This window comes from Mus caroli, unplaced genomic scaffold, assembly GCF_978045245.1.
Source record: "Mus caroli unplaced genomic scaffold, Mus_caroli_1 scaffold_4, whole genome shotgun sequence".
Classification (NCBI taxonomy): Eukaryota; Metazoa; Chordata; class Mammalia; order Rodentia; family Muridae; genus Mus; species Mus caroli.
The window spans coordinates 13,545,042-13,568,652 of record NW_028227259.1 but is presented as its reverse complement, the minus strand read 5'-3'; the positions used below and the strand labels follow the sequence as shown (position 1 = coordinate 13,568,652).

At 36.0% G+C, this 23,611-nt stretch overlaps 1 protein-coding gene across 4 annotated transcripts in view; it reads left to right on the top strand.

Annotated features, from left to right (window-relative positions):
* Cacna2d1 (calcium voltage-gated channel auxiliary subunit alpha2delta 1) overlaps nucleotides 1-23,611 on the top strand; it is a 427,194-nt gene that overhangs the window by 365,940 nt on the left and 37,643 nt on the right. For 2 of the 4 annotated variants that reach the window (XM_021163870.2, XM_021163868.2), the window contains exons 15-21: nucleotides 1,217-1,306; nucleotides 3,818-3,895; nucleotides 5,422-5,496; nucleotides 6,298-6,372; nucleotides 11,759-11,815; nucleotides 13,455-13,526; nucleotides 19,258-19,319. In XM_021163870.2, coding sequence (XP_021019529.1) covers nucleotides 1,217-1,306; nucleotides 3,818-3,895; nucleotides 5,422-5,496; nucleotides 6,298-6,372; nucleotides 11,759-11,815; nucleotides 13,455-13,526; nucleotides 19,258-19,319 — 509 coding nt within the window. Of the gene's footprint in view, nucleotides 1-1,216; nucleotides 1,307-3,817; nucleotides 3,896-5,421; nucleotides 5,497-6,297; nucleotides 6,373-11,743; nucleotides 11,816-13,454; nucleotides 13,527-19,257; nucleotides 19,320-23,611 lie in introns of all 4 variants that reach the window. The other 2 variants (XM_021163869.2, XM_021163867.2) reach the window with 1 other exon arrangement.

Sequence of the window (23,611 nt, the reverse complement as noted above, 5' to 3'; positions counted from 1 at the left end):
TTAAAACTTTTATAAGTTTTTCACAGTTTAAGATTACTTTCCTGAAAATAAAAAGATATGTCCCTGATTTAAACGAGTTCAATTTAAAGAAAATAAGTAAAGCTAGAAAAATGATTTATGGTATATACATTTGCATGCAAGGCTGGCTAATGTGGTATTTATTGGTTTTAGATCCTTAAACATTTAAAACCCAGGTGAATACATGTATAAGATAGGCTGTTATTCTTAGGCTTTAAAAATGTCGTAGAAAATAGATAAAAATAAAATTTAGTAATAATCTCATGTAATTTTTTAAATTCAATTCTAAATTGCATGACTTTCTCAGCCATACTGATAATTAAACAGTAATTATTCTGGGAGAGAGATGTAAGCTCAAGATAGGACGTGAGTTCTTTCCACAGATTGGGACAGGTCTATGTACATATTTACTTAAATAAACCTACAGTAAGATGTCTTTCCAGCACCATTCACTGTGGGGAAAGATGGGAGCCTACTGGTGACATGGCATTTTGTAGAGTTCAGCCACTTTAATTTAAATATTTATCATTTTGAAATATTTGTAAGTTCTGATTTAAAGATCATCCTTCAATTTGGAACACCAGGAGAAATGAACAAAATAGTTGTTAAAATGTAACTTACTTAGTGTGTTCTCCATGGCAGTGCACGCCGAGCTCAGTGACTTCTGAGACAAAACAGCAGTGCATGCGACTCTGCTGTCTGGACTTGGCACGTGTTTCACTTACTTTTTTTTTTTTTTTTTTTTTGGAAATGTTTAAATGCAGTTTTGAATTTCATCCAAACAATCTGTTATATGAAAGCAAGTATGCAGCTGCTTTATCATTTCAAATTTGTGCAATTTCACACATAAATCACAGAGCCTTAAATAGTTCAGATCAACATGGAAAGCAACTCATAAGGAATATGTTTCATTTCTCATTGGCAGTACTTTTAGAAACAATGTTCTGATTGGTAATAGAAAAAACAAAACAAGAGGAGATATATTATTGACCCAGTGTCTATAGATATTCCATTTAAGAAACTAGCTAGGTCAAGAATGCAGAGCACCCTAAGTAAAAAACATACTCTTCATAATTTGGTGCCAGAATTATTTTCAATTTTCAACTTTTCTTTTGAAGGTTATTTTTAAAAAGAGTGTCTGGGTTTCTTTGTCTGTTTGTTTTGTTCACGTTTTACAACCTTTCTTTTGCATAAATAGGAATATCTAGATGTTCTGGGAAGACCAATGGTTTTAGCCGGTGACAAAGCGAAGCAAGTTCAATGGACAAATGTGTATTTGGATGCCCTGGTAAGGGAATGGGACTCTCAACCCAAGCTGTTATGACAAGGGTACCTAACTGACTTGCCTTTGCTCTCGGTGACATCTTCATTTTCTCATCACTGAATCGTTCTTAAAGTTCCTTTCTTTGAAACCTTCTCAGATGTTTTTAGAAAGTGTTTAGACAACCCTAGATTTGCATCAGTATAAAACCATACATGTAAAATTTTAGAGTGTTCTTGAGCCACTAAAAATACCAGTTTTCCAGTCTAAAATGTTGAACGTATGGGAATGTCTGTAACGTTTTGATTTTTTAATGTAAAATAATGCTGAACATTATATGAGTTCAACAAAAACTCCATATTTTGAACTCCCTGGCTCTGAGTTCAGATTCAGACAGGCTTGTGGCGGTCTGTCACTAAGGTCACAACCCTGCTGTGAGAGAGCATACACATGTTAGGTTGTCTATAGCAAAGTCACCATCTTACAACAGCATTCTATCATGGTTTAAGTAGTAATTTTCTACTGGGGGTTCTTTTTTCCTATCTATGTCACCTGAACATTTTTGTCAAGCACTGAGTGGTGCAGAGAGCTGCCAGTGTTTTATCACTGATAGGACCCCATTTCCCACATAGGGCAAAATTATCTAGCCTGAGTTGTCAATTATGAGAGAAGCTGGAAAATCCTGTTTTAATTTATTTTTTTTCTTTATGGCACTATTCATTAAAACTTACAATACCTAAGATTGTTTCACCAAATCTAAATTTGAAGACTTTTTAGTCACTTATCAAAGTAATTATACTTGAGAGTCTAAATACAGAGCTGAAGGCAAATGCTGAATCAGTAATGCCCTTTTCCCTACATAGAGACCAGTTCTATGCCCTTGCTACTTCTCTAAGTGCAGTAATGAACCCGAAGGACGAAATACAACCTCTTAGAAATGACTTATCACTTGGTACTTGCAAAAATAAACACATACAGGAAGTTAGAGAGAAAATAGGGACTATTAACAGCAGTCTGGCATGGTAAGAAAGATAAAGAGAAGCTTGCTTACCTCAAGCCACAGAAAATGACTGTCCAGTGTTCCTTCTTGACATTCCTTATTTACTTAAGGTCACATAGTCATCTCTAGCCATGACCAAGATGTTTCAGTTGTTCAAATCCATCACAGACTAAACATGATAGGAGGAGTCTATAGTTAGGCCCTGCTGAATTTCCTATGACCAGAAGTTCATCAAGCAGAGTGTCTGCGTTGCTGGCAAGCTTCTCACTGATAACACGAACATCTGGAGGAAATGCGGATTCTCAGCGTTCTGCTTTACAAGCTGAAACAAGATGTTAAAAGGGGGTTGGGGGAAATATGCGAGTTAGATGGGCAGAGAACATTGTTTGTACTGGTTGAAAAGCAAGAAGCAAGAGACGCATCACTAAATGCCAGGGACTCAAAGTACACTTCAGTCAAATCAGCAGTTTATCAGGAAGGGAACATATAGTATTTAAAGAACAAATTTAATAACTACAGTGATGTGAAGAATTCAAAGATCTGTGACACTTTAAAAAGGAAGTTGTACATTTGGAGTTAGAGCAGGGGGTGGCTGAAAAAGAGACAGTTCAGTTGAAGGTCGCACAAGTCATGTTTCCATAATGCACAGGGAGGCTGAGACCTCAGGAAACAGTACATTCTCGAATGTAGGACCACTGGGTGCACCGAAGAGATAATACCAGCACAGGGTCAACGTTGCAGACCCAGGCTATCGGCAAGAAACTGAAGTCGGGCTGTGTTGTGGTGAGATTGTTTTATGGGAAAATGAAGTGACACTCTTCACATATTAAGGGAGAAAGGAAGAAATGGAATATTCAAAATGAGGAGGCAGGAACTCCCAACTTTTTTATCATTGTATTCTGTAGAAAGTGTGCACAGTGCTTGGAGCAAAGAAGATACTTTGTGGTCTGGTTGCTAAAATAAAAGTCATTTGAGGATCATTTAAAAGTAATAGTTAAACACCAGAGTACTCACCTAGAATTATCTGGAAATGGATTACCGATAGTACATTTCTTCTCTGTAGCATAACACTCAGCTAGATGTTTGTGATATAACATGACACGCATACAATTTGTGAATGAAGCTACGGAAAATAAATTTCAGCAAACTGGCTTTCAATGCTAGTCTTACATGGAGGCACCTGATACTAAGTGAACTATCACTGTGGAAGAAATGTAAATGTGACCATTAGTATTACAATGTCACTGTTACATTTGCCTAAGTAGTTTTTTTTTCCTCAATACTTATTAGATGTTGCATAATTCAAAACTGTTTAATAGTATTTATTTCTTTTTTTTAATAGTACTTATTTCTAAGAAAATTTCATTTATTCTTTTTTAAAAAAATTTCAAAGATATTCAGAAGTACTTTGAAGCTTTTTGTGACTCTTAGCGAGATAATTGTAGAGTGAAGTTTCCAGCTTCAAAGGCTAATGCAGTACGAAGTACGAAGTGCAACATGTTGCTTTCATTGGCCTTTCTTTCTCTGTCTATTTTTAGGAACTGGGACTTGTCATTACTGGAACTCTACCGGTCTTCAACGTCACTGGCCAATCTGAAAATAAGACAAACTTGAAGGTAAAAAGTTCATTGATAAAATTAATAATACTAAATGATAAGCTGTGACGTAGGAGCCCCATGTGGATAAGATATCTCTATATGGAGATGCATACGATGGAATTGTCTTGTAAGGTGAGAGGTCAGGGGTAGCAGCTGTCCATGTGATAACCACCTGGGAAAAGGGAAGTGAAGGTCAAATCCTGGTGGCCTTAGAGTCAGGGCTCAGCTTCAGTTGCTCTAACTGTGACCTGATGGGAACAGAAACTCAGACTGCAAGTAATGACATGATAGGTGGATAGTAGTGTCCTGAACCCACTTTTTAAAATATGCTTCAGTTATTTTTGGACTTCAGGAGTAAAAATACAAAACCCAAGACATGTTCTCTTTGAGTCTGATGCGGATAGATTACTGAATCCTTGTTTTTGAATTCTCAAGTTAAAGCTTTTCTGTAATAACCTAAGGATCTAATAAGTTCCTTCTTTCCTTATTTTTACAGCTCAATAAAAAAATTAGTCTGAAAAAATTCTCATTTTTTTTATGGCTCTGGTAATATTATCAGTGCAACAGGAGCTCTCTACTGGAAAGTAGTCACTAATTATTGAATGTGATTCATACATATGTCTAATATGTATTAAATACTTCTGAATTTAAATAAAGTTACATAGTTTAAAGAAATTATTTTTACTACTAACAGGTTATATATAATGCAGGCTATATTGGTGGATTAAAGAAATACTTATTTCTAGTTTGGGGTTCAGTGAAGTCTGTTGTATTAAAGCATTGTTTGTTTAGTTTTAAAAAATATTTATTTATTTATTTACTTATTTACTTATTTGTTTATTTGTTTATTTATCTATCTAGTGTATGTGAATACACTGTTGCTTTCCTCAGACACACCAGAAGAGAGCATTGGATCCCATTACAATGGTTGTGAGCCACTAAGTGGTTACTGGGAATTGAACTTGAGACCTCTGGAATAACAGTCATGCCCTTAACCACTGAGCCATCTCTCTAGCCCTGTTTGTTTAGTTTTAATAAGTTTCAGTTAACTGCTTCATTTTACAACTGAAGTTCTACAAAGCATTGGTTTTCACTTTAGGGACCATTGACATCTTAAATATTCGTGAGGCCTAAATACTGAAATTTATAATGTTGTAAAAATTTATGTCCTTCCTTATCATGTTTTAAATTTTTAGTATGGCTTATCTGTGAGATTGTTTTTATTTATTGGTTTTATTCAGCATAGGATTGGTTAAAAGCAGCAGACCATAGTTATTGATGCGACTCTTTTCTTGAATAGAATTTTCTTTTTTTTTATGATTTAGCTTTAGTCATTAATGTTTTATATAAGTTAGTAATGGGGATGATGAAGTTGTGGGAAACAGTCAAATCTGAGAGTCCTTGTAAATTGACATCAAAAGTATCATCTCCTCTGTGTGTGTGTGTGTGTGTGTGTGTGTGTGTGTGTGTGTGTAAGACTGAATATGCATTTCTGTAGAACACATTCTGGTATAAAATGCACTAACTTTTCCATCTTCTTTTAGAACCAGCTGATTCTTGGTGTGATGGGCGTTGATGTGTCTCTGGAAGATATCAAGAGATTGACACCACGTTTTACAGTAAGCTGCAAATTATTCTTTGCCTAAGGCTTCCTATTTCAAAAGTATGTGCCTATGCAGTTTGGCCACAAACCACTTGAGTACAAATGTATGTGGTGCAGTACGCAATTAATTACTCAAAATGATCCTGGTGGCAGCACGTTTCTCATTACCACCCCAGTGTTCATGGTTCTTGAATGAAAGACACATACACATAGCCTTTATATTTTTATATGCCTTAAACAGCTCAATGACTGTGCCACTGCTAATCTACCCTCCTCTGATATTCCACGTTATTACTTACTAAATCCTATATTCTATCTTTGCTGCCCTGGACCAGTTGGGGTCCCTCTTGGGGTCGCTCTTCCCTGGCTCCTACATGGCAGCTATGCTCTCTGTCCCACACATTCTCAGGCATAGAATCTTTCCTCACCTTTTCCAGGCTTGGTTGATCTTCTTTCTTCTCCTTCAGTCCCCCCATGGGAATCCTACAAGTCTCACCTCTGTCTGCCCTGCCCAGCTGGGTGCAGGGTCCCTCAGTGTCTTACCTGTGGATATGGGGATTCGCTTGCAATCAATTTTGGGGGCTGAAATTAACATACTACAAGGAGCCACAATTGCATGTGGCTAATCTCCCAAAAGAGTTCAAGAGCATTTTAAAAATGTAAAGAGCCCATGTTTTGTTTCTACAGTGTGCTACAAAACTTGTACTGAATATCTATTAAAACATTTAATATGGATTTCTAATTGTGACCTAGGAACCTCTAAGCGTTTTTACTGGTTTTTTTTGTTTGTTTGTTTTGTTTTGTTTTGTTTTTTCAGCTCTGTCCCAATGGCTACTATTTTGCAATTGATCCTAATGGCTATGTCTTATTGCATCCAAATCTTCAGCCAAAGGTATGTATATAATTTGTTCCTATTTACTAATGGTTGATATAATTACTCACTAACGTTAATGGGATTGTAACTTGCAAATTCTATTTGCAACATTAAAGACAAAAGAACAGTACCCTGTGCCTCTGTTAAGAGATTATAAGGTTACTGATGACAACATATGAAAGTCTGACAGGATTCTTCATTTTCTCTTACCAAGTTAGCTTACCTACTTCTCTCAGGACAGCCATCATCACGTTTAAACCTCATTTCCATGCATCTCACTTGCTAATTTAAAGCTCTAAGAGGCCATTGCTCCAGAGAACATCTGACACATAAGAAGGACCAGAATATTAGTGGATAGTCAAAGTTACTTTAATTCTCTCACCAGCAATCCATCAATATATTTGAAAGAAAGAAAGTTCCCTCTCTAGTGTGCATAATTATTTAATAAGCTGAAATAATAACACATGCAAGTGTTACAAAGTCAATGTTTGTTCCTGTTACTATATTATTACAAAATATCTCAGTATAGTTTTGTACTTAATAGATAGCTCCACAGGTTTGCTTCAGAATATTAGTAAGTAAATGAGTCACAAATATTTTGTGTATTTTTTCTATGGAATTTTCATTTTAAAAAAAAAATCACTCCATGACCACATTTCAACAAATAGTGAATTATCTATTCTGATTTTTCTACATGGGTTTTTATTTCTCATTAAAATAACCAGAGTAGTTTTTTAGATATGATATCTGATAAATAAATAATTGTATAGAAAATCATGTATAATTGATGTTCAAGAAATCAATAATCAAATAAATTTAGCATTATGGTTAAATTCTTCTTTAGCATAATTTCAGTGACTTAATTCTTTCAGGTAACAAAAGGTCACATTTCAAATGTGCAAGATTTTGTAATATCCTGATGTGTTTGTTACAGTCCATTCAGACGGCTATGGCAAATTTCTTTAAAAAGTGTAGACTTCTAAACAATAAAACATATTTTACATCTTGTGCGGGGGTGGGGGAGCAGCTCAGAAGTGTAGGACTAAGGACTAAGGCATGGGTGGGTTCAGTGTATGATCCTCCTCAGTAGACAATTTTTTCCTCTAATATCACATGGTAGGAGGAGCCAAGAGGAGACTCTCAGACTTCCTTTATATAGGCACTAATCCCATTGTAAGCTGTTGTCTCCATAGGCCCAAGGAGGCCCAGCCTTCTTCTACAACCCCATCCCCAAGGCAGGCTTGCTACAAAAGAAGCTAAAAACAACAACAAAACAACAAAAACTTTGCAGGGGCTTTTCCAGTGTTATATTTATTTGTATAATGCACATTTCAACAATATTTATTTCATCATCTTTTTTGTTTCAGCCAAGAAAATTTATCTAGTACAAACTATCCCTTCTACGCTCCAATTTTTAGATTCTTAAGGAAAAATCCAGGAAAAAAATAAACATGTTCTTTAAAAAAATTATTTTTACTACCGTTAATAGTTTTGGTTTTTGTTAGTGTCTTGTTTTGCTTTGTTGTCATGGACTCTATGGGACAAATATTTTGAGTTGTGAGTGTATCATTTGTTCTGTTTCTTGTCAAGGAAAAGAGCTGACTAGAGTTGACTGGACGATAGAATTCTTACATTACTATGTAGGATAATGAACTCCATTTTTCTGTTGCTTCAGCCTATTGGTGTAGGTATACCGACAATTAATTTAAGGAAAAGGAGACCCAACGTTCAGGTAACGGTGACTGAAGGTAGACAGGGGTGCTTTCAAATTGGCTAAATCAGAGTTGGGCCCAAGCTTCTATTCTTAAAGCTTACCAATCAAGGTGTCTTTCCCGACACTAAGCTTCTAGAGCATGAAGCAGAAATGAGCTTCCCTTTCAAGTGAGCTGGAGCAAAGCTTGTTAATTATGGTAAAGGGTTGTGCTGGCTGAGAGATGGCTAAGGAAGTTTATCTAATAATGTTAATCAGAGTAATCAGAATGAAATGGCTCCTGAGCAAATTTGTTATTAAATTTGGTGAAATTAATATCATATCCATGTTTTCCTAACAGTTTGCTTGTAAAATTAATTTCTAAGTGCAAATGAAGTCATGATTCTTATGTTGTGATTCCCATGAATGAGAACTTTTAGCGCAATTGTCTTTGTTTTGTTTTTAATTTCTAAAAATTGAGTTTTGGGTGCTGGAGAGATGTCACAAAGGCTGAGCTCTGGTTGCTCTTCCCAGTGACTTAAGTGTGGTTCCCAGGTCCCACATGGTGGCTCACAGGCATCATTAATTCCTATTCCAGTGGATCCAACGCCTTTTCTTGTTTCTTTGGGCAATGCATAAACACAGTGCTCAGAAACACATGCAGACAAAGCACATACACACGTAAAATAAAATTAAGTGTATCCTGTAATAATAATAATAATAATTGTTTTGTTTATGATTAAAAGTTTGAGAATCTTTCCTTACCTAATTGAAAATGTTCAAATTTGGGAATCTAAAGTATTAACTTTTGGCTTTTTGGAAAAATATTCTAAGACCCCTTTTCTATGTTGTTTACTTATATATGTACAAGATATTCAGCACAGGAGGATTTTTCTATAACTTATTCATAGAGATACAAAATGTTAGAGAAAATTTAGCATCATTGTAGGTCTTGAGTGGTAAGCCTATCACTTCCTTTAACACATGTGGTAGAATTTTACTGAAGAGGCAACATTTCATTAAGTGATCTTTAGTATGGATTGGTGGGACTAAGTTATAATCTGGTTCTATTGGTTAGCAATGTTTTATCTTTGATCAGTACATAATACCCTGTTGGACACCAGTGTTTTCATCTGAAAATCAGGGAGGTGAACTGATTCTCTTTCTGCACCGCACCTGGGAAATTAAATACTCACAGTGAAATACCGTGCCCCAGAAAGTTCTCATTGAAAATAGGCTTCAGTGAGTTTTCAAGCTTCCCATCTGTCCAAAGTAAGGCTGTAGACTGGTGGAAGCTTTGGTTCTCTCCCACAGCTAGAATCCCATGGTCCTCTGAGTCTTGTGTTGCTGCATATGGTTCCTGAAGCAGTTGCCATGACACACATACCTGTCTCACCTAGGAAACAATTTTGTTCCTCTGCTTGAATATTCCTTTTTGAATATCTTATAATTTTTGCTGTTATGTGCCTTTTGGTGAATTTTATTTTTACCACAACTATAAATATTGCATGTAAATATTATTAAATATTTAAAACCAACCAACTTAAATAATGATTTTCTTTTTATTTAAGCAAATTCTAAATGGCAAACTAGCAACCACATGAGACTTTTTAATCAGGAAAATATTTTTGAACTCTTAGGTATATTACTACTGAGTCATAATTGTTACAAATTTAAAATTTGTTAACATCAATACTGTCCTTGGTAATTATGCTAGTTGAAACTCATGCTGAAGAGAAGTACTAGATGTTTGATGTTCTTATGATGGTCTTCCAGAGTCCATCACACTAATTGATTTCTTCAGGTCCTTGTTGGTGTTTTCTCATAAAAAGACTGTTTCTTTAATTTTCTAGTTTGTATAATTTTAATGGATATTTCTAAAAACAATGCTCTGCCAGGTTGCCATTTACAAATACAAGTGATGCATTGACAATTTTCTTTTATGATTTCCTTTTCTTCTCTGTCTTTATATGTTGGATTGGGACATGATCTGCATATTGTCAATTGCTCCTGATAATGGCTCCTCCCTGCATGCTGTTTGGGGCTGGTCATTCTATGCATTATCCATTGCATGTAAGAGAAATATTCTTATTTCTGTTTTTATTTATCATTTGATTGTCTTGACTTTGTTTTGCATTGTTTTCATCTTAATTTTAATATTTATATACTAGTGTTTGGGAATATTTGTTGTGTCTTTTTATTAGGGAAGTTGTAAGTTTCATGGGCTTAGAAGTTCTCAATATTGACTTCTATTTCCATCTTGCATCTACATTTCAGATGAATACTTTCTCCTAGAGTGAAAGCTGTCCACCCAAACAATGGCTTATTGTGATGAAAAACTAATAATTTCTTTCAATATTATAGAACCTGATTATATAAGTTCTTAAGCAGTGAATATTTCAAGCATTGGTTGGGTACAGGGTCTGTGGGGTAGAGTGCTTGCTGAGCTAACATGAGTTCCTGGACTCAATCCCCAGCTCCATCACAAAAGACACAGGGAGGGTATTTTTAAAATGGTTATTTGACAATCCTTATTCATCAAACACCATGATGATTTAAAATCCTGATTTTTAAAAATAGGGATATTCCCTGAAATAAGTCATTTGCATGATTACAAAATGCATTTATCCCATGTGTAGTCTACCATGTCATTTTTCATTTAGGTGAGATATGCAAGTTGGACAGATTTTTGTCTGCGACTATTATGTTATGAAGCATGCCACTTTAACACGGTGTTTAGAACAGTGCCAATACAGATGTCTTTTGCAAACTCATGGTAAAATTTCTGTCACTCTTGCAAGTAAGCATACATAGATTGCATTGATTACTGGTGACTAATTATGGCCAGATTTGGATGATACATTTAAATAAGTATTTTAATATGTACCTTTTAAAGTTTTCAATTATTCTGAAATCTTTTATTTAAGTAGAATATTTTATTCTACTAAATATTGGATCTCTAATATGACATGTTATATGATGTAGCAAGAATTCTAAAGAAATGAGTACATTGTGTCTATCCAATAATCTAATGGCCTCCTTTAATGTTTGAGAAATTAAAATCACACCATATGAGGTAAATTTAGCAAGCAAACAGTATCCCCTGAGGTAGAAATAAATAAACTATCATGTTCTACATTGAGCTTTCTTACACAACACAAGAAAAGGCAGTAGGTCTTTAATCCCAGCACTTGGGAGGCAGAGGCAGGTGGATTTCTGAGTTCGAGGCCAGCCTCAAACACAAAGTGAGTTCCAGGACAGCCAGGGCTATACAAAGAAACTCTGTCTGGCAAAACCAAAAAAAAAAAAAAAAAGGAAAAAAGAAAGAAAGAAAGAAAGAAAGAAAGGAAGGAAGGAAGGAAGGAAGGAAGGAAGGAAGGAAGGAAGGAAGGAAGGGGGAGAGAGAGAGAGAGAGAGAGAGAGAGAGAGAGAGAGAGAGAGAGAGAGAGAGAGAGAGAAGAAAAGGCAGTGGGTGTTGAAGTGGGCAATGGTGTTTTGTGAATCCATGGAGTCCATTTCTAGTCACTTGCTGCCTTCAGTTGATAATTGATTGGCAGCTGTCCATTGCAGTTAAAGCTCCAAGCCTAGCTCCCAAGGAAGGTAAGTGAGTTTTATAATTGTTTCATGCTGAATGGGCCTCACAAGCTACTCTGTACACAGCCTTGTTTTCTAATTCCTTAACTCTTGTGCTCTGTGTAGAACCCCAAATCTCAGGAGCCAGTCACACTGGATTTCCTCGATGCTGAGTTAGAGAATGAAATTAAAGTGGAGGTGAGTGTATGCAGGAGGGCCTAAGCCAGAGAGACATGTGACCTGAGCCTGCGATCATTTTTGAACAATGGTTTACATCAATCTATCTCTGCTCGCTCACACTGATATGTTACTTGTCATTAAAATTGTGTGGGTCCTGGACTGTCTTCTTCCAATAACTTCTATTGACAAAGATTAGCTAGTTCAGGTTAGCTGTGGCCTTAGTTGCTTTTCATTGTCCTGTTCACTCCAAAGGGGAGTTATTTTAAGTGTACAAAACAATGATGATGTTTATAAAATTCATAGAGACCAACATGCTATGTTGTTGCAAGAGAAGTTGGCAGACTTGCAGCCACCCCACTACATGTGAGGTGCAGCTGCAGTGTTTGTCTCAAGGCACTGAACATGTTGCTGTTGTACTTCACAAAGTCACTTGTCACTTCCTCCGCAGGGTGTTTGATAATAGCTAAGATAGTTATGTAATAGGAGAGCAGAAATTATTAAGTTCCTAGTTACTCTGGAGTGGGCACAGGGCATGCTGGCACGTCTCAGGGGGCTTCTTTAAAGCAAAGGAAATGGGGATGGGATTGAGGTCTGGAGTTACAGTCCTCCTGGTCTCCATAATGGCCACACTCAGTCTCTCAGAGGCTGCTTCCCTGTAGCACAGTGACGGAAAGAAATGACACAGGAAGAGCCTGGCGAAGGAGCATGAGCAGAGTAAAGTCTGATGTTTTCAAAGTCAACCTCTTAATTTTCACCATCAAACTGAAAATATTTTAAGCAAATTAGATCCATCCTATATTTTGCAGATTTGTTTTGTCATGCCAAGTTTTCCCACTCACTTATACTTATTAAAGCCCAAATGTAATGTCCTTGAAATATTTAAAGTTAGAAAAAGGAGATGTTTAGTTTCCAGTGGACTGGAGTGGTTTCCTATGAGTCTGACCTGGATTTCTAAGAATCTGACCTTTTAGGGAGTTGGAAATTTGTTGAGAGAGGACACTATGTGATATGAAATCCTACTAGGATTTTATGACTATCTATCATTATATAATTCTTCAGAACTCTTACAGAGGACATATAAAAAGTAAATTATAAGGGGCAAGCCAAAAGCAGGGGTGCTGTAACCCTGAGCACAGAGCCATAAGAAGCCTGCAAGGTTGAAATCAGCCTGGGCTTTGAAGTGAGTCTGAGGGCTGCAAGCACAACCTGGTGTGTAGAACTAAAAAACAACAATACCAAAATATAAAGGACAATTCTGAATCCTTTGTCACCAAGAATTGGTTATTTAGGTGAGGAAGAATTTGAAGTATTTCATATTAACTGCTAATTCTGTGAATAGATAAACATTTTATTTCTCAGTATCTTCATCTCACTGAGATCTCCTATGCTACAAGGCAATTATGACTCCTTTACTGTTGGTTTAAAGCTTGCAGAGTGATGAACAAAAAGTCCACTAAGTATATTTTTTCTTATTGCACAATAATATAAATTGGTTACATTGTGACAACTTTTAAAATTCCAAATAATCTAATCTAGTAGTGCAACTGTTATGTCATTTTTATTAAATTTCACTGAAATAAGGAAAAATCTTGATAATGAACAGTTTTATAATATCAGTAGCTTCCTGAAATAAAGTAATTGGTCCATTTTCTCTTAGATTCGAAATAAAATGATAGATGGAGAAAGTGGAGAAAAAACGTTCAGAACTCTGGTCAAGTCTCAAGATGAGGTAAGAATTCATTAAGCCTTGTACTTTAATGGAAGTATCCATTAAGAACACTGATATTGGTAATTTGACATTCCTTTCAGAAATTATTTTTAAAACAAGGATCCCTCCAGTGAACAGATTTTTTCCTACATTAAAAAACTATATTTGTAAGAAAAAAACCCCTATATTATTACATTAGAGAGAAGGCTGGGCAATTTAAAAACACTTGTTCAATTGTGAAATCTGGAGTTCATATTCCAGCCACCTTTGTTGCCAGGCTCTGAAATGCCTGTAACTCAGATTCCAGGAGCTCTATTGCTCTCTTCCAACTATGCAGGCACTTGCACACACAAGCACTGAAATGCTCATGCAGAGCCATATGCACACATGCACACATGCACACACATACATACCCACACTCACAATGAGACACATGCAAGCACACACACACTCACACATACACAAATACATGTAAAATAAAAACCTTTAAACACTATATTCTTAAAACTATGTTTAGTGTAAAATACACTTTATTGTTATAAGAATGTTTCTTTAGGCCAAGGTTGTGGTAATATTTAACTTACGTCATTTTACAAGATACATTGTATTATTTGTGTACTGAGATGTTCTAGAGATTGTATGTGTGCTTTATCTTATTTTACTACTTATACCATCTCTACCCTTTATAATTTTCCTATACTTAAGTCTGAAAATAAGTCATGTGATAACACAGCTTCCCTCATTCATTAGTATATATAATAAATTGATATTGATTCATGTCTGAGTGTAAGAGATTTTTGGATGTGTGGATACTTTCTATCCAATATCAGCCATCTGTGGAATAAAAACAGACATTCACATATTTGAATGTTCAGAAATAAATAAAATTAAGATGTTTTGTCTCTGTAAGTTTTATTGCAACTTTTACATATAACTTGTAATTTTTTACTCAGAATCCTGTATATTTTAGGAGCATCCTTTCTTCCTAATTTCTTGGCAACTCTTCCCCTAAAAGGAACATACTATCTAAATATTTTCAATAGCACAGAGCATTTCTTAGTTTGATATAATTATGAGGGCCTATTACCAGAACAGAAAAGGAGGTATTAAGATTGCTGCTACTGCAGCTTTGGTCTTTACCCTCTGCTTCCTGAAGCAAGGATGTAAAGTATTTAACAGTTCTGCCAGCTCCCCCATGTTGTTCCAAGAACTCTGACCTTCACATTCTTTATGCAGCTTAGAGCTGATTTTCACACAGCTAATTCCCCTCTTCCAATGTATTGTCAATTCAGTCTTTGAGCAGTATTCACCTATAAACCATATGTGTCTGTCTTAGAAATTTTAGGTTTTCTTTTAAATATGCTGATGTGGACAGATACGTTTGCTAGTCATCGGTTATAATACTGCTCCTCTTGAAAACCTGATATTTACTCTAAATCAATGAAACTTTTTGATGTTAAATATCATGTTTATAAAAATATCAAAACAATTGTAACATATACATTAGGATGATTTTACATTAATTACTTTTTTATTCATAATAGATTTTTTTTTCACATAATATATCCTGATTGTAGATGTCCTTCACTCTTCTCTTCCCAGTTACTTCCCTTTCCTATCCAGATCTTTGTCTCTCATTGGAAAATAAACAGGCTTTGAAGGAAATTATATAGTATAATATAACATAATGTAATATAATATAATATAATATAGTATGATAAAAAACTAAAACATTAGATTAGGATAAAACAAATAAACAGAAGGAAAAGAGACCAAGAAAAGTTACAGGATAGAGACCAATTTGTTCACAAACTCAGGAATCCAATCAAAACACTGAACTGGAAGCCATAATATATACCCCGCCTTAAAAAACACAACTATATATATGTCTATACATATATATGTATATATATTATATATTATATTTTGATATGCAATTATATGTTATATACTATACAATAAATACATTTATATGTAATGTTTAATATTATATGTATTTTATACATTATATATTATAATAATATATTCCATAATTAATATATAATATAGGAATTTATATAATATTATGTAACGTATTGAATGTTATATATAATAAAAATTAAAAATAAGATAAAATTTAAAAACAGGTTTGAAAATACATTATGAGACATGGTACCTCCCAAGATTCCATTTTATTTAGTTTTCTATTGGGCAGCTACTGCTGGGCATTGAGCCTACCGTTAATAGTATTTTATTTCCTCAGTGAGGCTCCCTAAGAGAAAACTAAATTTTTATTTGTAAATGATTATCAGCTAGAAATAGTTTCTGGTTTAGAGATAGGAGCACATGTTCATTTCTTTCTGCTTTACCAGCCCATCTGGTACAGTCCTGTGCAGGGCCTGTGCATGCTGTGCTGCAGCCTCACACATTTACTCTGTTGATTTAGATAGAGGGCCTGTGTCTGTAATACCCTTCATGACGTTTAGGGTGTAGTGTTTCTGAGTCCCTCACTCTGCATATTGTCTGGCTATGGGTCTCTGCATTTATTGCCATACAGAGGAAGCTTCTCTGATAATGACTGAGTGAAGCACTGATCTATGAGTAGAACAGTGTTATTAAAAGTATATTGCTACATTATTCTTTTAGTAGAACAGTAGTATTTGCTTTTACCCTAGGTCTCTGAGCTATCTAGCCTCAGGTTTTGGGTATCAAAGCATGTTGGGATGGGTTCTACTTCATGGCATGGATGGGCCTTCAGTCAAATCAGATATCGGTTGGTTACTCTCACAAGCTTTGTGCCCCCATTGTAGAGCACATTCACAAGCATGTCTTTGAGCCTGGCTACTATTGTAGATCAATGGTTTGTGCCTGGGTTGGTGTTTATGCTTTTGCTTTGGTAGCTAGCAGAGTTCCTTTGTGTACCAAAGTCACTAGCAAGTAGAGGTGAAGTCTCTATGTAGGTACCAGCTCTGTCTCCAGGTTCAATGAGTTATGTAGGTGTTCTATTCAGCACTGGGGACTTGCTGTCAGTTTGTAGAAAGCAACAGCCAGAGTTGTTTGGGGTTCCCATGGGCCTCTTTGGCTAACAACTCAATTAGATGTAATTCATTCACTGTCCTGGACAAGAGCTGTCCAATAGGGTCCTGTCTTTCCCATTATTTGGCAATACCATTTCCACAACCATCATATATGTATAAATTTTAGGAAGTTTTACTATATCAGGTTTCCATACTACTCTCCAAATGGCCCTTAATGTTAACTGTCTCATATACTCACCATTGTTCCCCTCTTCCTTCTCCCTCTCCACTCGATCCTTGAGCTCCATCTTCCTGCATCCTCCTGTCTCTATTCTACTTTCCTTTCCTAGGGAATTCTATGTTTACCTGCTAGCCCCATACTCTATATCTAACTTCAGTGGTAGTATGGCTTGTAGCCTGGATTACCACTGATTTAGCCGCAAATATCCATATATTTGTGACTCCATACTATACCTGTCATTCTGAGTCTGGGTTAGCTCACTCATGATGATGTTTTTTTTTTTCAGTTCCATCCATTGACCTGCAAATTTCATGATTTTATTGTTTAATGGCTGAGTAATATTCCACAGTGTAAATGTATCACATTTTCTTTATCTATTCCTCTGTTAAGGGATATTTTTTGTTCCTAATTTCTGGCTATTATGAATAGAGCAGCAATAAACATGGTTGAATAAATGTCTTTATGATAGCATGAAGTGTTCTTTGGATGTATTCCCCAGAGTAGTATAGCTGGATCTTACGGTAGAGTAGTATAGTTGGACCTTACGGTAGAGTAGTATAGTTGGACCTTACGGTAGAGTAGTATAGCTGGATCTTACGGTAGATCCATTCACATCTTTCCACACTGCTTCCCATAGTGCCTGTAGAAGTTTGCAGATGCACTAAAATAAAAAAAAAACATAGGCACCTCATGAATCTAAAAAGCCTCTGCCATCATTTGCATAAAGCGGCATCCTACAGAATGGAAAAAGAGTATTGCCAACTATACATTTGATAGAGGGCTAATTTCAAAAATATATAAAGAACTCAAAAAAAATTAGACATCAAGAAAATAAGTAACCCAATTAAAGAATGGTACATATCTAAACAGAAAATTATCTAAAAAAGGAACTGAAATGTCTGAGAAACACTTAAAGGAATATTCAAACATCCTTAGTCATCAAGGAAATAGAAATCAGAACTATTTTGTGATGTCATCTTACTCCTGCCATAATAGTAAGATCAAGAACACAAGTGAGAGCTCATCCTGGAGAGGATAGGGTGTAAGAGCAACACTCCTTCACTGCTGGTGGGACATTCTAATGATGCTAAAATTATATCATCGCACAAATGAGATCTGTGTCTACCTTATAAAGCTGGCAGGAATATTTAGCTTTCACAATAATTTTTAAATTACAATGATTTTAGTCCAGTTTTACTGAAAAGTTCAGAGCTCCTCAGACGACAGTCAGCTAACAGTGAAGTCCAGTACTCCTTGTAAGAAATCGTATAACTTTTCTTTAACATGTTTTCACACTCATGAGACAGCAAAGTTGAATGTTAACACATATCAGCATTGGATAGCAGGTCATTTTGTTTCCATGCATGTATCCTATTTCCTTCTACAGGAAATAGTGACATCTTTTCATGACACCTGCCACAGGTTGATTTGTAGAGAATTTTTATAATCACCTCTATCAGAAATGAAGCTATTCTTTTTTTTAATTAGGTATTTTCTTATTTTACATTTCAAATGCTATCCCAAAAGTCCCCCATGTCCTCCCCCCCTCCTGCTCTCCTACCCACCCACTCCCACTTCTTGGCCCTGGTGTTCCCCTGTACTGAGCCATATAATGTTTGCAAGACCAAAGGGCCAAGAAGGTGAACTCCAGAAAATCAAATAACCCCATTAAAAATGGGGTACAGAGCTCAACAAAGAATTCTCACCTGAGGAATACCGAATGGCTGAGAAGCACCTGAAAAAATGTTCAACATCCTTAATCATCAGGGAAATGCAAAGCAAAACAACCCTGAGATTCCACCTCACACCAGTCAGAATGGCTAAGATCAAAAATTCAGGTGACAGCAGATGCTGGCGAGGATGTGGAGAAGGAGGAACACTCCTCCATTGTTGGTGGGATTGCAAGCTTGTACAACCATGCTGGAAGCTATTCTTTAGTAAGGCAAATGTTCAGAGTAAGTCAGAAATTAAAAGCTACTATATGTGGGCGATTAATATACTTACTAGAAAAAAATGTGTGTTTACTATTGTTCTATGACATAGGGGGTATTGTGGATCCATGAACTACTTATTTAATCATGCACTTTGCCTAGGGAATATAGGTGTTTATCTCACCTGCAATGATGGAGTAATTATCTACTTATAACAACATGATAGTTCCATTCAAAGGCATTGTGAGATGGTAATTGTACTTTTAGATGTAGAAAGGCTAATTTTCCTCCTCATATCTGCCAGCATTCTTAAACATGCTCTACTAGGTCAATATTTGAGCCTTGTCTAATATCTTATAGTTCTATTTCATCATTAAATTTGCTTATAAATCTGTAACCTGTATCATCGAGCACTTAGTTCTGTTCCAGACTTTTACTTAACGAGCACGAATAACATTTTAAATGTCTAATAGAATATATTTATAACTCGTTAAAAAAGATGGTGGGTAACCACAGAATGCATGTTTACTTTTTCTATAAATTCATATAGAAAATGCTTATAACGATTATATTTAACTTTCTAGAGATACATTGACAAAGGAAATCGAACATACACATGGACACCTGTCAATGGCACAGATTACAGGTATTTACCTATATTTGAAAATGACTTTTATAAAGGATTATTCTATTCAATGCACTTTTTTATACTATTTGGTAGTTAGCTTTCAATAGAGAAGTATGAATTCTTAATTTTGCTATGTTCAGTAGATTTTTTTCAATGGAAAAATGACTCCCTGCAACAGAGAAATGAATTACAGTGTCTGGTTTTTACAATGCAATTCAAAAGGTGGAAAGTAGCTAGCAGTATAATATTTAGAAATGATAAGTTTACTTAATGATAATAGTAATAAAAGTTGATGTAATCCCCATAATAATTTATATAACTTTCATTGACTTGCTCTTTTATTTCAATTTAACTTAATAGTTGTCATTAATGTTGTGGCTTAGCTTAAAAGTAATAGTGCACTTTTGTTCTTCATAGTATGTTTTATAAAATGTTAGCCCTGCTGAATAGCTTTCTATTCACCATTTTCTCACCTTTACAACCTAGACAGTCCAATACTCAATAATCTGTGAGATGACTCACTCCTTACTTCAGACTCAGTAGCTTTCTGTGCTTCCTCTCTCTTTGTTTTTTGTTTTGTTTTGTTTTGTTTTTTATGGTATGGATTCTCTGTGTATCCCTTGACTGACCTGGAACTCACTTAGTAGAACAAGCTGTCCTTGAACTCAGAGATCTGCTTGCTTCTGCCTGCTGCCTGCTGGGATTAAAGATGTGTTCCACTATGGCCAGCTACTTTTTTGTATTGCTCTAAATCTTCTCAGAGTTTCCAGCTTACTCTTTGATCCTGAATCTTACATCTTTGTAATAGTAAAATGTTTCTTCTTGTTATTCATTATCTTCTTGGAAATTCTCATTTTGAATTCCATGTCATCAAACCACACCTTCCACCCAGCCTTGCCTTCATGATCTGAGGCTCCCCTCATTCTTCCCTATTTTCACCCTCATACATTCACAGAGATCCAGATTCGGTCACTATTTATGACATATCTATGTGTAAAGTAAAACAAGGTGAATTTACTAAAATAAATATTAAAATACAAATACACTAAGAACAGCAGGTCAATCATTTATCACTATATTCTACACACTTAGTCTCTCAAGTTCTTTTCATGTTTCCTAAAAGCTTTCATGCGCTACCCTATTTTAATCATGGGCTAAAAACAGGCAGCTGGCGGCTGGCAAGGTCTGTAAGCCACACTTCAATAGCACTGAGAAAGATGACTTTCCATTGCCTCTTTTCTAACGAGCCCATCATCTCCTAAGTAGTAACTGACTTCAGCGTCATCTATAGCTTGGACATCTTATCTACCACAGCTTTATGTCCTTCAAATCATTTCCAACACCACACTCCACCTAACCCTGGCAGCTTTCAAGAGGGCCTGTAGATCTTGACAAGAGAACAAATTCAGGATGCTCATATATGTCTTTTGATGGCTCGCTTTTCTCTGCAGAGCCATACATTCTCTGTGCACTTTCTCCTGGTGGTTTTATTTTCTTCCATTCTGTGGTCAGGGAAACCTCTCAGCACAGTACACAGCTGGTTAAAGGTATCCCTCTATGCTTTCTCTTGATTTCAGAAAAGGACCATACTTGATTTTAATTGTTAATACGACTCCACACAAACACCATAACTAGCAGCTCATTCAATATAATAGACAACGTCTAGCGAGGCATTGGTTCCCTACCCCTTCTATTCTCCATCATCACTAGTTTTCTCAATTGCCTGTTCATATGCTCAACTGAAGACTCTGGTTGAGCCTACCCTCTCAGCACAGACAGTAGCACACTCTGCATCAAGACCTTTATTCCTAAAGCCATTTTGAATTAAGATTACTTTCCAATACAAAGGCTCTTGTTCATGCCCTGTCTAGTTTATGACTCTCCTTACTCTTCAGAAAGAAATTTCTAACATATTTAGTTAAAATACAGTGTTATCACCCATTAAATCACATTATGCTCATTTATATTTATAAAGAAACATATATACATAATGCTTATAGAGAGATGTTTAACTCTGTTGATGGCTGTTTCCTTAAGTTCTAAGAGGACAGAGGTAGATGCTACCTCATTTACCTCTGAATTCCACGCTCATAACACAGTGGCACATGGTAGATACTTTCTAAAGAAGTACAAAATTGAAGGGCCTCAATTTGAAGATACACATTTTTACTTGAACAAACTTTCAATGTTTCAATGTTCATAAAATGATAACTCAAATTTTCTGTCATAATATTCTCCTGTGGACTTTGGCTATGCATTTATTTCTAATTAATATGAATCATAATTAATTGGTTGAGCCAGACTCAGCTATATCTTTTTTGTTGTTGCTATCTTTCTTTTGTAAGTCCTCAGTTTAAAAACTTCATACACACAATCTCTGAGGGAAGCCTTTGAGTGCCAGAGATGTCTGAAAGCTTCAATGTTGCTGTCATGGGAACATGTCTCCTTTTGTTCTTGAGGTGACATGTAGAATGGAGAATATAGTACAATGTTAATGTTTAGAAATATTAAGTCCCAGTTCTTCTCCCATTTTTCTTAGTTTTAGAGTACTCTTAGTGACTATTATACTTAGTTCTAGATTAAGTTATACTTAGTTATAATTACTCTTAATTATTTTACTCTCTTCCATCAACCAATTAGATTGTAAATCTAACATTTACAGTTAATATTTTCCTCATTTCTTTGTATTATTCCCATATTTCAGTGATTTTTTAATAGATATTTTCTTTATTTACATTTCAAATGATATCCCCTTTCCTAGTTTCCCCTCCAAAAAAGTCCCTCTGCTCACCAACCCACCCACTCCCGCTTCAGTTTTTTAATAAACCTTTAAAAGTCAAAGAAGGTACAGGACATTGGAAGCTCTGTCTTAAGTAATGACTTCATTAGAAAACAAAAGTGCATGTTGTACTGTGTGGCAATATGGTTCCTGCCTTTGTTGCTCATATAACCAAAGTGTAGAAGCACAACCTTTTTGACCAGGACAGTGACTTAGCAATGTTAGTTTCTTTTACTTCAGTGTTAAGGCTACCTTTGTAGTTCTCTAAATTTGGAGGTCTTGTTTGTTTTTAGTACCTCATGGATGGTTGAATTATAGTTGTGCCCCTCAACTCCTTCCAGACCCATACTCTGCTTCCCTAACCACCCAGTATGTTCTTGGATGTGTTATCTTCTACAGTAGTATAATCTTACTATGGGATACACTCCTAGAAAACATACCCTTCGTTTTCCAACAGCAATCATTCTTTAAAAACTCTCAACTAGGCCTGGGGTTTTGTACACATCTATCTTCATCATTCTGGAGTTTTGTCTGGCTTGTGCTTCCATGGGTCTTGTGCATTCTATGGAACTGCTATAATTTCCTATGTGTAGTGGAACCTAGAGAACAGTTTTCTTGTAGTCATCCACCAGGCCTGGCTCTTACTGCTCCCTCTCTTACATTGATCACCGAGCCTTCAGATGTAATATAGATATCCCATTTAAGGCTGGGAATCCTGAAATCTCATATTCTCTGCATCTCAGTCACTTGTGGGTCTCTGTGATAATCACCATCTCACACCAATAAAGGCTTCTCTGAGTAAGGTTAAGAGATGTATTAATCTGTAGATATAATGATAAGTCACCAGTAGTTGGTTTCATGTTTTGTATATTTAACAAAATAATAGCAGTAAGCTCTCCTCTTGGGGCCTATGATCCATCTATTCATTGGTTCTTGGCCCAAAAGTGGTGCAAGGTATGGGTTTCATCTGGAGTTGGTCTGATACGTGAACTGAAAGTGGTTGATTACCTCTGGATTGTTCATGCCACCATTACATACGTGGGCCTACCTTGCCAGCCAACCCTGCAGCTTAGAATGTTCACAAGTAGGTAGGAGTTGGGAATTGTTTCACAAATGGCCTCTTTACTCAGACATTCCTTACCACATCCAGGAGCAAGACACAGTGGGAGTAATGTTCTTTCCTCAAGTGGAGTGTCACTCTTTGCTCACAGATACTCCATGAGGACTATTGAGAATACAGTTGATGCTACCCATTTCTCTCTCTATTAATCATTTTATTCATTTATATTTCAAATGATATCCCCCTTCCCAGTTACCCCTCCATAAACCTCTCATCCCATTTCCCTTCTTCTCCCTTCTCTTTGCCTCTATGAGGGCACTCCTCCACCCACTCACCCACTCCCACCCCACCCCTCCAGCCTACTCTATACTGGTGCATCAAGCCTCCACAGGACCAAGTGCCTCCCCTCCCATTGCTGTCAGATAAGGCCATCCTCTGCTACATATGTATCTGGAGTCATGGATCCCTCCA